General features: G+C 40.5%; 1 protein-coding gene across 3 annotated transcripts in view; it reads left to right on the forward strand.

Annotated features, from left to right (window-relative positions):
• The first annotated feature begins 454 nt into the window (after positions 1–454).
• The window catches only part of togaram1 (TOG array regulator of axonemal microtubules 1), a 43,877-nt gene continuing 28,069 nt past the window's right edge, over positions 455–16,262 (forward strand). For 2 of the 3 annotated variants that reach the window (XM_077221737.1, XM_077221739.1), the window contains exons 1-7: positions 455–592; positions 2,431–2,844; positions 5,331–5,957; positions 7,684–7,744; positions 8,193–8,312; positions 10,636–10,842; positions 11,949–12,094. In XM_077221737.1, coding sequence (XP_077077852.1) covers positions 2,506–2,844; positions 5,331–5,957; positions 7,684–7,744; positions 8,193–8,312; positions 10,636–10,842; positions 11,949–12,094 — 1,500 coding nt within the window. In that variant the 5' untranslated portion in view covers positions 455–592; positions 2,431–2,505. Of the gene's footprint in view, positions 593–2,430; positions 2,845–3,994; positions 4,022–5,330; positions 5,958–7,683; positions 7,745–8,192; positions 8,313–10,635; positions 10,843–11,948; positions 12,095–16,262 lie in introns of those variants that run through there. The other variant, XM_077221738.1, reaches the window with a different exon arrangement.

Here is a 16,262-nt window from a genome sequence, read left to right on the forward strand (position 1 = left end):
TATTTGGTTTCTCAGGTACTGTTGGATTTGTGTGCAGAATTTTTTTTGAAGCAGAAAAACTGTGGAGTAAAACTTTGAAATGTCTCCCCCAGTTTCACAGACAAGGTTTAAACCCAGACTAAAATACAAGTTTAATCTGTTTTAACTGAAAATAACTTGCACAGACAGATCTTAAAATACACCAGTGGCATTGTTTTGTCTCAAGAAGCACACCAGTAATGTTGTTTTTCTAAGGCACGATTATAAAAGCTACTTAAATACGCTAATGAAACTAAAGGCATGTGTTCAAGTGGAAGCGCTGCTATTTGTCATGAACTACACCTCCCACAATGCACCGCGCCAAGCATCTGTGGGGTCAGAGTGCGCGTCGCCATGGCAGCGGCTGGTTGTGACATCAGCGCCATTTTGGTTGTGTGTTGTGATGGAAGCAGCGAGAAAATCAGAATCCGACAGAAAAACAACGAAAATCAGACCCAAATCAGACAAATTGAGACCAGAGAGAGCAGATTCAGCGAATCAGACTGAATCACATCGAGAATCAAACCGAATCGGGACGGGAGTCGCTCAGAGTCATTTAGATCTGCAATAATAGGTTTGATTTTCACTCAAACACATAAACACTTCAGGCATTTTAACATTGTTCGATGTTGTAAATTGTACCAGGGTTTTATATGGTAAATTATTAATGAATTATTTCATGTGTTGTCGATTTAATTAAAAAAGAGCATCTTAACGTTAGCGAATCTACCAAACAAACGTCCAATAAGATGAATGAGAATAATGAATACTGTAGAATCACCTCAGTGTCTCGTTATTACACTGAATATGTGCTGTCAGACGATGAATATTGAGAGAATTAACGAGTAAATATCGCAGAAGAGCCACAAGTGGTTTTCCATCCGAATGTTTCCGAGTCATTCCGAATATTCCTGTGAAGATCCGTCAGTCCTGTGAGCTTTAGCTGAACGGAGAGTGATGTTACCCAGCAGCTGGTGTGTATGAACAGCCCAACACTGACCTCAGGTCATCATTCCCCTCAGAGCTTCATCTCAAGTGTTGAACAAACGTTACCAGAACCATCATTCAGAGTTATCTGCCGTTTAATACTGTTTTCCATTCGCTAGCTCAAAAATGGGATTTATAACGTTACATCATTCCTGTTACATATTTATTGAAACAATTTAGTTAGAGACTTTTTTAAACGTTTAAACCTTTTTTCTAAGTAACGTTACTACTTAGAAATTACATTCAGAAGTAATGTTCCCATAATACTTAATGGAATAGAGAAAACATTACCATAATGCTTATCTAACGCTCACATAACCAAGGAAATTTTTTTAAAAACATTTTAAAAACTTGAGTTTTGACCATTCAGAAAAGAATATAAAGCACAAATTTAAAACGCACCGGAAGTTAAAACTCCATGTTTTTTCTCCATAGGGAAATTTTTTTTTTTATGATAACTTATAAATCCACTGTGAGCTACGAGGATGTTAATCGATGGTATTTGCCACTGTTGAATCTATTAGCCCACATTATTTCAACTTAGTTTTAAAATAATTGTGGAATTCTTGTTGAAAACTACATCACCATTGATGCTGTACTGTAAACCCACCAATCAGAGAGTCGCCACAATCAAAGCTCCGCCCACTCCCGTGAAGCACTGCGAATGACATAATCGAGTCGTTCTCTCTACGCTCTAAAATTACTTGTATAAATAGTAGCTATATTTTGCAATAAACTTAAAGTATATTGTTTTAATATATATATTTTTATGTTTCTCAATTGTTTTTAATTTGATTATGCTGTTTACAATGCTAAATGGGATTGTAGTTCTTTCCCTCACTAAAGCCGTTCAGTTCACAGTCTGCTTTTTTGTCTGATTTTCAAATGCATTTTTGCTTTAAATCAAAGATTGTGATGCCATGATTCTCCTCGGAGCTGATTGGCTTGATTCATGGCTTATAACGCTTTAAAATCTCCCTGTAGTCAATAATTGTATCCCTTAGTTGAAACTCATCTTTTATCACAAAAATTACATATTTAAAAGTTTTTTCCCTGAAAAATGTCTTAAAATATCTTGAATGTAATTCGACACCCTTGCCTCATTTAGTAAACTTGGTTCTATGAATATGCAAATGAGCCCCGCCTCCACTCACTCACAGCAGCTCAAAAGGTTTATTTATTATTGCAAAGTTTTTCCCTCCATATTCATACTATATCGGAATGTATGAGCCATAAAAACCTGATGTTTTAAATATGATGCAAGACTTCTTAAAGTCTTCTTAAAAAAATAGAAATGAATGGTAAAAATACTGCAGCTGAAAAAGTGGGCGGGGACTAATGTGTCTCACGTCTGATGAAGTTTGCATCATTGATCCAGTTTTTCTGATTTGTACTGTATAAATCTGTGAATCTTCCCATCTTCAGGTCTGTGTCGCTGCGATGTCTTCGCATCCCTCCTCAACATGACAGATTCCCGTGCGTCGGCTCCGTCTGGACTCCATGATGATTTATGGACTGATCCCTCAGGAGTTACACGAGCAGCTCCTGGACCAGCAGAACTTCCAGAGCCGGACCCGTGGCGTGGAGCAGCTGAAGAGCCTCGTGCTGGATCTGGATCTGCAGCGGGTTTCCTCCGCCAGCGTGGACGAGTTCATCCAGTTCTTACGCCGGCTTCTGGACGACAGCAACTTCAAGGTGTTGTACGGGACCTTACAGCTCCTGAACCTGCTGATCGAGAAGCTGGACCGCGACGTGGACCGGCACTACCGGGAGATCGCGGCGGTGACCGTACGGGCGCTCGGAGACTCGCGTAACGTGGCCCGACGCGAGTACATGCAGGTGTTCAAGCTGTTTCATTTCTCTGTGGTTTTTAATAGTGGTCGAACGATATTGGTTTGTTGATGGCCGATATCTTAGAGAGCAGAGTGGCCGATATAAAGCAGATATTTTTATATATACTTTATATTTATTAAATAAATTAGAAAACAAATCCTTAAAAGAAACATGCTTAACTTTAGATGGCAAGTTCTTGAATCTGCAATCCTATTACCGTTTTTTTTTCTCAAATAAAGTAATTTAAAAATATGTGAATAAAAAGGAAGTGAACACTGTAACGGCACTCAGTAGTCTGGTAATATCGTGCACACTGGTAAATAAAGACAAGGTAACGCTAATTTTACATACAGCACACAGTGAAACCGATATGATTATGACACAGTGGGCAACTGGATATAGCACAGCATATTTTAAAATGATTTAAATTGTTTCGATGCGTCTGTGAAGCTGATCTTCCGTTCACATTCACTCGTACAAATACACACTTCACAAGATATCACAGCTGGATTCTATTAAATCTGCAATGTTTGTGAAATTAAATGTTTATTAGATGTTCAGAGATTTGTTTCAGTGATGTAGATGTGCATATTTTAGCCTGATTGTTTGCCTTTTCTGTTACAAATAATATAAAAGCAACGCTTTACTTTTTGGCACATCATTTTTTGTTTACCAGTTCTGTTTAACAAAGTATTAGATATGAGTGACAGAGATTGTAGACTAATAAAGATGGAGAATGTGAGTGAGTGTGTGTGATCAGCCGCTGCCGTTCTCTTCTCAGCGCCGCCCGGCAAAATAAAAGTCCCGCTTCCAAACATCGGCCAATCAGAAAAACGTATTGGCCGATGCCGATATTTTAAAAATGGCAAATATCGGCCTTGGCGATATATCAGTCGACCACTAGTTTTTAATTCGATTACGATGTTCGCAGTGCTTCATTCAGCCCACTAGTGTTTTCAAAAGTACCGACTTCAGTCACTTCGGTACCAAGTCGAAATTTTTAAAATGAGTGCCGTTTGAGCGGAATCATAAACATCTCTGATTGGCTGTTGTGTTCACGAGCTCATCAAATATGTCTGTGATTGGCTACAATGATCAGCGCTTCAAAAACATATTGTAAATATACATCAATGACGCTCTTCACCGAGACGCGCGTAACGTGGCCCGACGCGAGTACATGCAGGTGTTCAAGCAGTTTTATTCCTCAGTGCTTTTTAATTTCGATTATGCTGTTCGCAGTGCTTCATTGGACTCTAGTTCTTTCCCTCACTAAAGCTGTTCAGTTCACAGTCTTTGTATTTTTGCTTTTTTGCTTTGAATCAAAGATTGTGATGTTGCGATTCTCCTCGTCGCTGGTTGGCTTGATTCATGGCTCATAACGCTTTAAAGTCATCTGTAGTCAAAAGGGGCTTTCGCACCGGGTAGTTACAGGAACGAGCCACTAGGGTTAGGGAAAAACGTTTTCCTTGTTGCATTCGCACCGTCAGTAGGAACTCTGAACTGACGTAAGCCATGCTCGTTGTTGAGACTTTTATTTTGACGGCGTGGCGGACCTTTATCGCATTCTCTGTGTTCATTAGTTCACTATCTGTCTAGTACTGTCTAATACGTTATTATACGCTACATAGAAGTAGACAGTATATGAAAAGGTATTAGCGTATGCCGTGTGGTTGCTGTCCAGTGTTGCTAGCGGAGTAGAAATACATAATCATGTTTCGCTGTTTCCCCCAAAGTTGCGTTGGATTTTCTCCTCAGTGTTAAGGTTTAGAGCTCCATCTATCACTGTTTTCCATGTTCGTAGAGTTAGTTCCTGTAGTAAATATATAGGCTATAATCTGTGTTTACACAGCCTTTTTAAAAATGGTGGGTGCTGGTGTTTTGCGTGCGTTCAGCCAATCCGCGAACACTAACGTCACTGTAGTTCCTATAGCACTGGTTTAGACCGACTCTGAGTAAATTAGTTCCTCCAAAAGGAGTTCCTAGAACTAAAATCCTTCCTAGTTCCTGTGGTGTGAACACGCTAAAAACCGTGAACTTTCGCCAATAGTTCTAAAAATTATGAAAAGTTTCCTCCGGTGCGAAAGCCCCTAAATTGTATCCCTTAAAACAAATTTTTGATCCCCAAAATTACATATTTAAACGTTTTTACTAAAAAGAAAAGTCTTCATGCCTTAAAATATCTTTGCCTCACCCTTGCCTAATTTATTATGTGCAGTTCTATGAATATGCAAATGAGCCCCGCCTCCACTCACTCACTCACTCACTCAGAGATCCACTCGTTGACGATCACACGTTGATCTGATTGTTTATAAGGTAGTTTGTGACGTCAGAAACACCAGCGATTTCAAACTGTGTTTTTGAGATGACTTATGAATTTACTCATGGTTTGTGTTAAAGCATATTAAAAACACCATATAAACAACATTAAAAGCTGGATTTTCACCACAGGGGGGCTTTAAGATTTTGAATGATAGCTAATGTTTGTGGCGCAGGTGTTCCGGCAGCTGATGAGGGCGGTGGGGCCGCGGGCCGTGCTGGAGCTCGTCGTCGCTCAGCTCCGCCACAGGAACTCCAGAGTTCGGGAGGACGCCATCAACATCATCACCGCCGCCATGCTAACGCACCCTCGCAAGGACTTCGACATCCCGCGGCTGTGTGCGGAGGCGGCGCCGACGCTCGCGGACGGGAAGAGGAAAGTGCGTCACGCGGCTCTCGAGCTGTTCGCCGTGTTCGACTACTGTCTGGACACTGGGAAGAAGCAGCCGCTCATGAAGGCCGTGGACCGCGCGGAGCTAACGGGAGACGCACAGGGCCTCATGGCCGCCGTTCAGGCGCGGCGTGCGCGGCACATACTCCCGCGGCTAGCAGCCGACGGCACCGTGGAGTACGCGCTCGTGCTGCCCAAACCGGGACACCGACGCTTGCCTCACCTGGGCTCCGGGGCCGATCTGGACTGGGTCATGAACGGAGGACGGGTTCCCGGGTCACGCGGCCCCGCGGACGCCGAGCTAGCGGATGACGCTACGACGCACAGGAGGATCGTGAGCGCCGGGAAAGGGAAGAACAAACTGCCCTGGGAGAGATCGGCTCTCACGGCTAACGGGAAGTCACATGATCAGGTGAGCCATGACATTAAAACACCATCAGATGTTGATTTAATGCAGTCATGTGTTTTTTCATCATTAACCCTACAAAGCCCGCTGTGTCATATCTGATACAGGCCTCTAGTTAGGGGTGTAACAACACATCGTGTCACAATATATCGCAATACAAAAATGCTACAATATGTATTGTGGATTGTGACAATATGTGTTGTGTATAGGTCACCTAAAGTAAATATGTTCAGTACTACATTAAACTACTTTGTATAATGTTGAATATAATGCAATGGGGGAATAAATGCCAAATGTAGCATATTCGTCTAAAATAATCCTGTATTTTCAGCTTCAGAATCATGAATATTTTTATTCTGGTGTCTCTATTTTCCTGCATTGGGTTTCAGCACTTCATTTACACACACAATGATAATATCAGATTTTTAATCAACAGTACATTTTATGAATATGCAAATGAGCCCCGCCTCCACTCACTCACTCACTCAGAGATCCACTCGTTGACGATCACACGTTGATCTGATTGGTTACAAGGTAGTTTGTGACGTCAGAAACACCAGCGATTTCAAAGCGTGTTTTTGAGACTGTCTTTGGTTCACTGCAGTTTTAAAGCAGAAAATACTCAGCAATGCTGTCGACTTATGAATTTACACATGGATTGTGTTAAAGCATATTAAAAACACCACATAGACACATAAACAACATTAAAAGCTGGATCTTCACCCGAGGGGGACTTTAAGTTACATAAGAATATCTTTGGACTTTTAACTGGACGGAAGCAGGTTTACTTGATTATCCAGACATCTTTAATTAGAAAAATCTTGAGTATTAAAGATGATCATCAGGGTCATATTTTAGGGCTCTTATTTGAGGAAGGTTTATTTATTTTTAGTTTTTTCTCCGCATTCTCACTATATCAGAATGTATGAGCCATAAAAGCCTGATGTTTTAAATATGATCCAAAACATAAACTACATATGCAAAAAAAAAATTTTGTCTAAAGGTTAAATAAACTGCTCTATTAAAAAAAAAAAAAAAGATTATTACTTCACATGTCAGGCTTTACAGGGTTAAACTGATGTTGAAAGATAATGCAATTATGAAGCTGAAATGAAGTGCTGTAATAAGTGCAGTCGGACTTACTAGTGTAAACGCGATGGACTCACTGTGTTCTGGTGTGGCGTGATCCAGTGTGTGTGTGTGTGTGCGTGTGTGTGTCAGTGATCGGCAGTGTTTCCCAGCAACACTCTGGAACACACAGGAACACTAACAAACACCAGCGGCACACAGAGGATTTCTGAGCACCAGTGTTTCCAGCACAAATATCCAAACATTACTAAATCAAGATACAGCAAAATGACTGAAGAGAAGAAGAAAGAAGTGAGTTTGTGCTTAAAACAAGAAATATCCGCCAATACGGTCAAGTGAAACAAGTTTATTTTTCTGACTCCACTCTTGTTTTAATCACAAACTCACTTCATTTAAGAATGTTTATATATTTGTGCTGGAAAACAAGACAGAAACACTGACGAAGAACATCATTTTTTTCAGTGTCTACAGATTATCATTTTCAGTGTTTTCGTGCATGTTGGGTCGTTTTCAATCATTAAAACTGTTTTAAGGTTCTTCTGTTGATTTCATAGAGTGTCAATGTCGATCAATCACTTCCAGTCTGTGAGATCTTGTGTGGTTTTGATCGTGTGTGTGTGTGTGTGTGTGTGTTGATTGACAGGTTAGCAGTGAAGATTCGTCCTCATCCTCGAGACTCCGCCAGGACGCCGGTGCCAAATACAGTAAGTTACTATGCATACAGATACACATGTAGACGTTCTAAAACATTTTTTTGGTAAAGTTTTAGCATTTTTAGTTTGAATTTTGAGCATTTTTGGGATTTTCTGTGTGAACTGAAACATTCCATTCATTCCTATGGGAGTCAAATTGACCCGTGAGAGAAGGATTTGTTGCTTTTTTATATTTCAACCACAAAACTCCTCGAATCTATAAAAAAAACGTTTGTGTGTATTCGTGGTTCAAGAAGACAAAAGTCCTGGGGTCTCTGATGAACACTCAATTTGTAAGAAAATTTTCAAAAAGATTTTCCAGGTCAAAATGACCCAAGGGAAGGATGAGGGTTTATGAAGCAAGCTATAATCGACTTCATTCAAGCGTAGATAACGTTAAACAGAAATAAGATGACTGTGGCATTGCTGAAGCCGCTGGCTGTGTTGTGTTGTGGTCCAGGTCCATCAGAAGCTCTTCCGTCTCCGGGCCGGACTCCCCGGCCTCTGGGTCGACTGCGGCGCAGCGGGAGCTTGGATTCGGATCCAGACGTTTTCAAAAGCGCCTCTGAGCCCGAGAAAGGTGACGCACGTCAGAGAAGAACACACTCGCTCACATGTGCATCTTTATGGTTATCATCTCTATAAACATGAAACAGTGAGCCTGTTAGCGAATGCCTGGTCTCTATGAGTGACACTGCACCGCCACCCCCACCAGAACACTGGATTGACCAATCAGCATCCAGGCCTTTATTAATGCGTTCAGAGGTAGATTCATGGGATTTTATTAAAGTGCAGTAGAGTTTGAGAACCAACAATTAAGGACCAGGGATATTACATAAATAACACTGGCCTTAATTGTTGGTTCTCAAACTCTACTGCACTTTAATAAAATCACATTAATCTACCTTGTTATTATTTTAGTACTTTTTTTTTTAATTAAATTTTTAGATTTTTTTGTAGTTTGTGTAGTTGTAGTTTTTTTTAAAATATATTAATATTTAGGTTTCATTTTTTTTTTAGTTTTACTTTTTCTTTATTTTCAGTTAGTAATTTTAGTGCTTCAACTTGTTTCAGTTTCAGCTTATTTCTAATTTTTGCTTAGTTTAAGGTTTTCATCTAATATTTAAATTTTATAATATATCAGCTTTATTTCAGATAGTCTTAAACAATAATGTTGTTTATAACTGAACAGTATGGAAACTTGTTTCCGCCAGGGAATAAAAAAATAATAATGCGTAATTGCGAATTTTTAATCTCACGATTTTTACTTTATAACTGGAATTTGTATTTTTATATCTCATAAATCTGAGAAAAAGGTCAGAATTTTGAGATGAGTGAAATCTGTCCTGGGAAAATTAACCGCCCTTAATTAAAACATTATTAAACATGTGTTACAGAAGATTTTGTAATCATATTGCGTAGTTTTATTTGTGATAACGCAGTAAAACAGGGCAAATAGTGCGACGTAATTTTTGGTCATACAAAGAAATGATGAACAACAAGAACCAATGAAATATTAACTGATTATGTCAGCTTTTTGTTTTTCTGTGCATAAAGTAAAATAAAACCTGTTGTAGTAGTTTGCCAAATAATTTAGTCAGATAAATACCTCAACCAAATTTAGTGTTTGTTTCATCCCTCATATTTAAAATATAAAAAAATTCGTCATTTTCCTAATATTTTAATGGTTTAATAGCTGGGTTTCAGTCACGTGATTATGATGACGCGGGAAGGCGGGGCGATTTCAGATTGAGGGCAGGATGTAAACATGGAGAATACGTCTATGAAGGAAACCGTTGCGGAGAGTCCGTATTGAGTCTAATTTACCTTGATCATTTAATGTCCCATTCCCACTGATCCCCTGAACGACAACCTAATGCTATATAAACACAGACACAAAAATACACGTTGGCTAGCTAACATACCGTCGCTGCAGACACAGCATTAACAGACTCTGCTCCTCCCAGACCGCAGACGTAACGTTACGTTAAATATCCACTTTTTACGCGTTGTTCTGTGAGCATTTTACATTTCTCACCTTTATGAATGACAATCTTTGGTACTCTATAAAAACGCTTTCCATTTTCTCGATTAGAACGATTGGAGCAGAGCCGTAAACTACACAAAACATTGATGGCAGATCCTCAGCTATTTCACTTCCTGCCCTCCATCTGAATTTGCGCGCTCTCGCGATGCAGCAGCGTGACGTCACGTGAAACCAACCTATTGACTTGTAGGGTCATTAAAAACAAACTTTCCCATCACTATTGATCTCTACTGTAAACTCTCAATGACCTTTTGTATTTAAGCATTATTAAATATTGAGTGTTTCCAGCTCGCATGGATGCGCGGAAGTGACAAAAAACTCTGTATTATGAATTTTTAAGGCCAGACAAGTAATTTGTTGGTCAATTTGTAAAGAAAGACTAAACGCCTGCGCACATATATATTCAAATGCTCATATCTATAGACTAAACGCATGATACGCATGTGCACACCGTCAGCGTTTCACAGATTCACGTTTTTGAAGTTTACACGGAGATGATAACGTTTTCAAAAAAAATTCACCGCTTTCACCTTGGATCCTGTTTCAAGGTTTGCGTTCTCGAGCTCAAACACTGTTGTGTGTGAATGAATGACCGGTCCGGAACACATTAAGGGTTTTCTGTTAGAACGGTGTGTGTTAGCGGCCGCTAAGTTAATAACTAATGATCTTTACAGCGGAAGTGAATAAATCAAAACTAACTTTATCTGGACAATAACTTTATTCTAGATCTGCTGTAAAGCCTAAACAATCTCTGTTACTGTAATCTCCTATTATCACTGTAAAGCTGCTGAGAAACTCTATATTGTTAAAGCGCTGTAGAAATGAAGGAGACTTGAGTTTCTCGTTGGTTCCTCAGGGTTGAGGAGCAGTCGTGTGCTGTCGGGGAGTGTGGATCCTCCGGGCTCGTTCCTGCTGCCCTCGTACCCGCTGACGGCTGTCACAGGAGCTCTGCTGAGCCCGAGCGCCGCCCCGCGCACACACCCCGCGCCCACGCCCGCGCCCACGCCCACGCCCGCGCTCTCCATGTCCAGCACGTGGCCCAGCAGACGAGACGACAACACCGGTCAGAACACACTTCCTCTCACGCTGCAAAAAGAGATTTTCTTACTCAGTATTTTTGTCTTGTTTACGAAATCATAAATCATAAACATTTCTTAAATCAAGATGCATTTACTAGATGAGTAAAATCTATGGCAAGTCGTTTTGACTTTTAATCATTCACAGGATATGAATCCTTGATATCAACAACTCAATTTTCACTAGTTAAAATGATAGTTATTGATATCAGGAATTAGATTTCTACTAGTAACAGTGCTAATTCTTGATATCAACATTTACTTTTTCACTAGATAAAATGATAATTCTTGATATCAACAATTGAATTTCAACTAGTAAAAACTATAATTCTTGATATCTGTAATTGTATTTTCACTAGTGAAATGTCACCATAGGCTGCCATTCAAAATCAATTGTTGATATCAAGAATTCATATCCTGGAAATTAATAAAAGTTAAAACGGCTTGCCATAAAAATCCCATTAGACATTTAGACAAAACAATTTTTCTTTAAACAAGCTCAATTATTTTTCTGACCCCATTGGCAGATAATTTAGCTTGTTTTAAGAAAAAACTCACTTCATTTTGATTTTCCCCCCAGAAAACAACACATAATGTAATATATAACTAGTTCACTAGACATAACTAGACATAAGTAGTTCACTTCAGAATTAAAATCTCCTGATGATTTACTCTCCTCACGTCATCCAAGATGTTCACGTGTTTCTTTCCTCAGTGTAAAAGAAATTACGTTTTTTGAGGAAAACACTCCAGGATTTTCTCCATATCGCGGTCTAGATCAGACTCTTATTCCTCGGCTGGATCGTGTCGAGACTTTGAAGCTGCACTGAAACGCACATTTGGACCTTCGACCCGTTGGACTCCATTGAAGTCACTATATGGAGAAAATCCTGGAGTGTTTTCCTCAAAAACCTTCATTTCTTTTCCACTGAAGAAAGAAACGCATGAACATCATGGATGACGTGAAGAGAGTAAATCATCAGGAGACTTTAATCCTGAAGTGAACGACTCCTTTGACGGTGTTGATCTCCAGCTCATTAAAGTGTTGCTGGATCAATCTTTACATTGAAACGACACACTTTCTTCTTCTCAGGTGAAGTGAGCTCCAGCAAGCGCTCTCCTCTGCCTCCTCGTGCCCCGCGCCGGAGCCGGATCAGCGCCAAAGCCTCGTCGGATCGGCTCGATCTGTCCATCAGCGCCGCAGGAGATCCGGGGGACGACCCGCTGGACCGGCAGGAGGTGAGCGACACTCGAAAAAACAAATAGAAGCATAGTTATGTCATTATTCAAAGTTATTACTGTGTGTATGTGTGTAATTAAAATTTTCGTACGTGTGAATTGTAAAAAGCGCCAACCTTCCGGTCTCTCTCTTGAATCCAACACAGAAGTGAGTTAAACTGCAGTTCCTCCGCTGGCCACTAGAGACCGGCTGCAATAGAGTCAATCCCATAGACCCGCATGTTAAAATGCTCAACTTTACAGCAGAATAAAATATGTTTACAGTCTGGTGCAAAAAGTGGTTTTGGTCTATATAGCTAATGTTGCCCTTCATGACGACTGTGAGGCGGGTGAATTTTTTTATGACTCATCCGTTTAAATTATATTAAGCCTTAAAGTTCTGCATAATTAAGGGCGTGGCCACTTGAGTGACAGATGGATTGCCGCTGATGTCACTACTAGCCGTTTGTCTGCTGTCTGTTAGCGTCACGTCACCTCAGCTAATCCGCCTCTGCACATTTCTGTTTATCCGGGTGTGACACACTTCCAAGATGGCGACGGCAGGCTCCGCCCTTCAGAAACGCTCTTCATAAACACTATGGATGACGTCACACACAATACAGTATATGGTGTGTGTGCTGATCCCAGCAGCCCGTTGATAACGTGTTATTTCCCCTCTACACTATCCACTTCGGCACTACTTTTTAGGGTTGCATGATATTGAAGAAAAGTGCGATATGTGATAACTCATTAAATAATGCGATATTCGATATGCGATACGATAATGCTCAAAGTGTGTAAAATAAATGTTAATTATCTTTAAAATATATTTAAAATGATATAACCTACATGCGAGTTTTACTGTGGATTTTACCTGAGGACTAGCACATGTGCTGTTCTGTGTGTGTCGTAACCATAGACTGTAAAAAAATATGGACGTAGTGTCCGTGACGTCACCCGTAGGTTTCTGAAGAGTGCTTTTGAAGCCTAAAGTAGGCGGGGCCAACCGTCGCCATCTTGGCATCGCGTCAGCTCTCGTCACTCCCGGATAAAAGAAAATGGGCAAAGAGGCGGAGCGTGGGTGGAGTTGAGGTACTAATGCTATGCTACTGGCCTCGTGCTAAAGTGACAGCTGAATGTAGAAGTAAAGCCAATAGTTAAAGTTCATGTTTTTGCCCTTCAAAATACTATAATAATTAAAAGACGTAACTAAAAGTGAGACTATGTGTATCGGGATGCATTATTATTCTGCTAGTTAAAAATGTATTATCATGCAGTAACTTACAATACTGCTCTGAGCTTGTGCGTGTGACAGTGATTCATGCGCATACATGTCAGTCAGTGCGGCATCGCACGTCAAGTTCATCAAGAGCTTTATTCAGTTCAGTTGATTTTAAAATCTGATTTTGGCCGCTTCTCAATTTCTCAAATGGGTTAAACCAAAAATATTACCTGAGAAGTTCAAGTAAATGCACTAGAAATCCGCGCTCATTCAAGGGTGTGTATCTATTGCATGGACGGAGAGAAAGCACTGACACCTGCAGGATTTTCTCACGGTACTTTTTATTTAACACTTAAAAGTTTGAGAGCAACGGTACCGCATAACGAGTGTAGCCTGTACAGTATACTCCAAAAAGCAACGAAATTGTCAGGCATCCATTAGTGCATGCGAGGAAAACAACTGGAAATACAACGCTGGTTGTTCTCTCCATACTCGACACCGACGGAATCCAACGGCGTGGGCAAAGGTATAATGCGTGTATTAAATTGTATGAAATAATCCCGAAAAAAGCACAAACACTGCAGAGATGGCAAGTACAGCAGCTGAGGGTGACGTTAACAGAGACAAACGTCGGCTAGCAGTTATAGCAGCCTCAATCCACCAGTCACGCAAGTGGCCACGCCCTTAATTATGCAGAACTTTAAGGCTTAATGTAATTTAAACGGATGAGGTGTAAAAAAATTCACCCCCCTCACAGTCGTCATGAAGGGCAAAATTAGCTATATAGACCAAAACCACTTTTTGCTCCAGGCTGTAAACATATTTTTTTCTGCTGTAAAGTTGGGGATTTTAACATGGGGGAGATACAGATTTGACTCACTTTTGCAGCCAGCCTCAAGCGGCCAGGCGATGAATTGCAGTTTAATTCACTTCCGTGTTGGTTTCAAGAGAGAGACGGGGAGGTTGCCGCTTGGTCGTAACAGTGGTTATGTGAATCTTTGCTGTGCACTACACAAAGTGTCAACTATATATACGTAGTGCTGGGCGGTATGACCAAAAATCCATATCACGGTATTTTTCTAAATTATACCGGTTCCACGGTATATGACGGTAATATTATTTCTTTCATGCATCACTGGGTGTTAACCACATGTTCTGCGGACTGAGAGAGGAAATACTGCAGTAGAGTGACTTGTATACTGTCATGAGTGAATATTGTAGAAAAATCCACACTAGTATTAATACAGGTTTGCCGTGTTTATAAAGAGGCGGCAGAAACAGCGGTTTCCATGGTAACGGCTCATAAACCTGCTTTATCAGGAAACATAAAGAAAGATTCCTAAAGACAGTCCGTTCCCTTCAAAGATACATTCATATAAAACATGCAGTGCTCGTGTTTATTCCCCGATGTCAAAGACAACCACAAATAGATTTTCCAAAAGGCAGTGTTGATATTGTGAGCCAATGTATGGGAAACATTCTAATATAATTTGACAGCCATCAATTATAGTTTATCCGCTCCATGTTTACGTCACGCTCAGTAACTGTACGTTCACACCGCCGCCGACTTGAGCTTCCAAAGCTACGGGAAGTCATTCATTTTCAATGGAAGCTGGCTTCTCTCAGCTGCAAGGAGCGTCAAATCCATCGGCGTCGCGTTTTGGGCGTTTTGAGCGTCTTGAGCGTCAATCAGAAAGTTGAAAGTAGCTCAACTTTATGGTAATGAGCTATGACGCGGTTCAGCGGCAAGCAGCGACAAAAGCCAGCAACCAATCGGAATATAGACGTCCTCCGCGCTGGCTGATTCCGGAGAAACACACGATGTAAACTTTCGTTCCTACCAAAACATCAGTTCAGATAAAATGGAGGAGAAGCTAATCATCGCCGTTGCTGGGTGTCCTATCATTTATGATATGACGTTGTTTGCTTATAGGGACCAGTTACAAAAGAACGAGGCATGGGATAAAAGAGCTGGGATAGTTTACATTTTTGTTCTTAAAGTTGAAAGTTTAACTTGAATGACGCGTTTTTTAAAGCGCTGTGACATGCGCGAGACGCGGCAAAAGACACAAAGCTCGAGCACACAGTCTAGCGCGTGTTTACATAGTTAAATAGAAAAGCAGTGAAGTGGAATGCAAAAACACCAAACTCATGACATTTCATGCTGTGACACTTCTCTTCTCCCTGCTACGTCAGAGCGACCAAAGCGTCAACAAGATTCCCCGTACTTTTTGACAAGCGTCCTTGACAGGGCGTCCAGAGCTTCTTTGCCGCTCAAGTCGGCGGCGGTGTGAACGTACGGTCACACACACACACCTGAGCATCACCAGTGAACAGTGAAAGACCCTCTCTAACAGTGCGGTCACAGCGCTGTTTAAAGCCACACTATGCAGGAATTCTGTTCTTGTCAAACAGCGCCCCCTAGAGACTTGTATTTAACCATACAGTCGTGAAGAGCGTCTCTGCACTCACGGCCTCTGCACTTTATTACTTTATAATGTGATTTTACATGATTGCAGCTAAATTACAAGTAAATAGCCAATAGCGTAGGCCTACTGTATAATTTCATTTGTGTTTTTTGAGTGCAATGTAAACATTACAAAATGCCAGATGACATCAATAACGTTACATGTACGTCGCATTATTTCATAACATTGTCCGCTATGATGTCGTTAGACATGATTATTGCCGCAATTTATCATAATAGTTTGCAAATTGCGCTCGTTTACACTATTTACAACGTGTAGGCTTATTTATAATCATGTGAGATATTGTCAACTACTATGAGTTCGTTTACCATTGAAATGACTTTGAAGCTGTTATATTAAGGTACAAATCTTGCATAGTGTGCCTTTAAGTGACACACACCGGTATTGCGGTATATTAAAAATTAATATCATAACAAAAATAAACACTGATATTCGGTATGAACCGGTGTACCGCCCAGCACTATATAAACATGTGTTT

The sequence above is a fragment of the Siphateles boraxobius genome, unplaced genomic scaffold, assembly GCF_051911475.1.
Source record: "Siphateles boraxobius isolate OS27281-9 unplaced genomic scaffold, OSU_SipBor_1 85, whole genome shotgun sequence".
NCBI classification, from domain to species: Eukaryota; Metazoa; Chordata; class Actinopteri; order Cypriniformes; family Leuciscidae; genus Siphateles; species Siphateles boraxobius.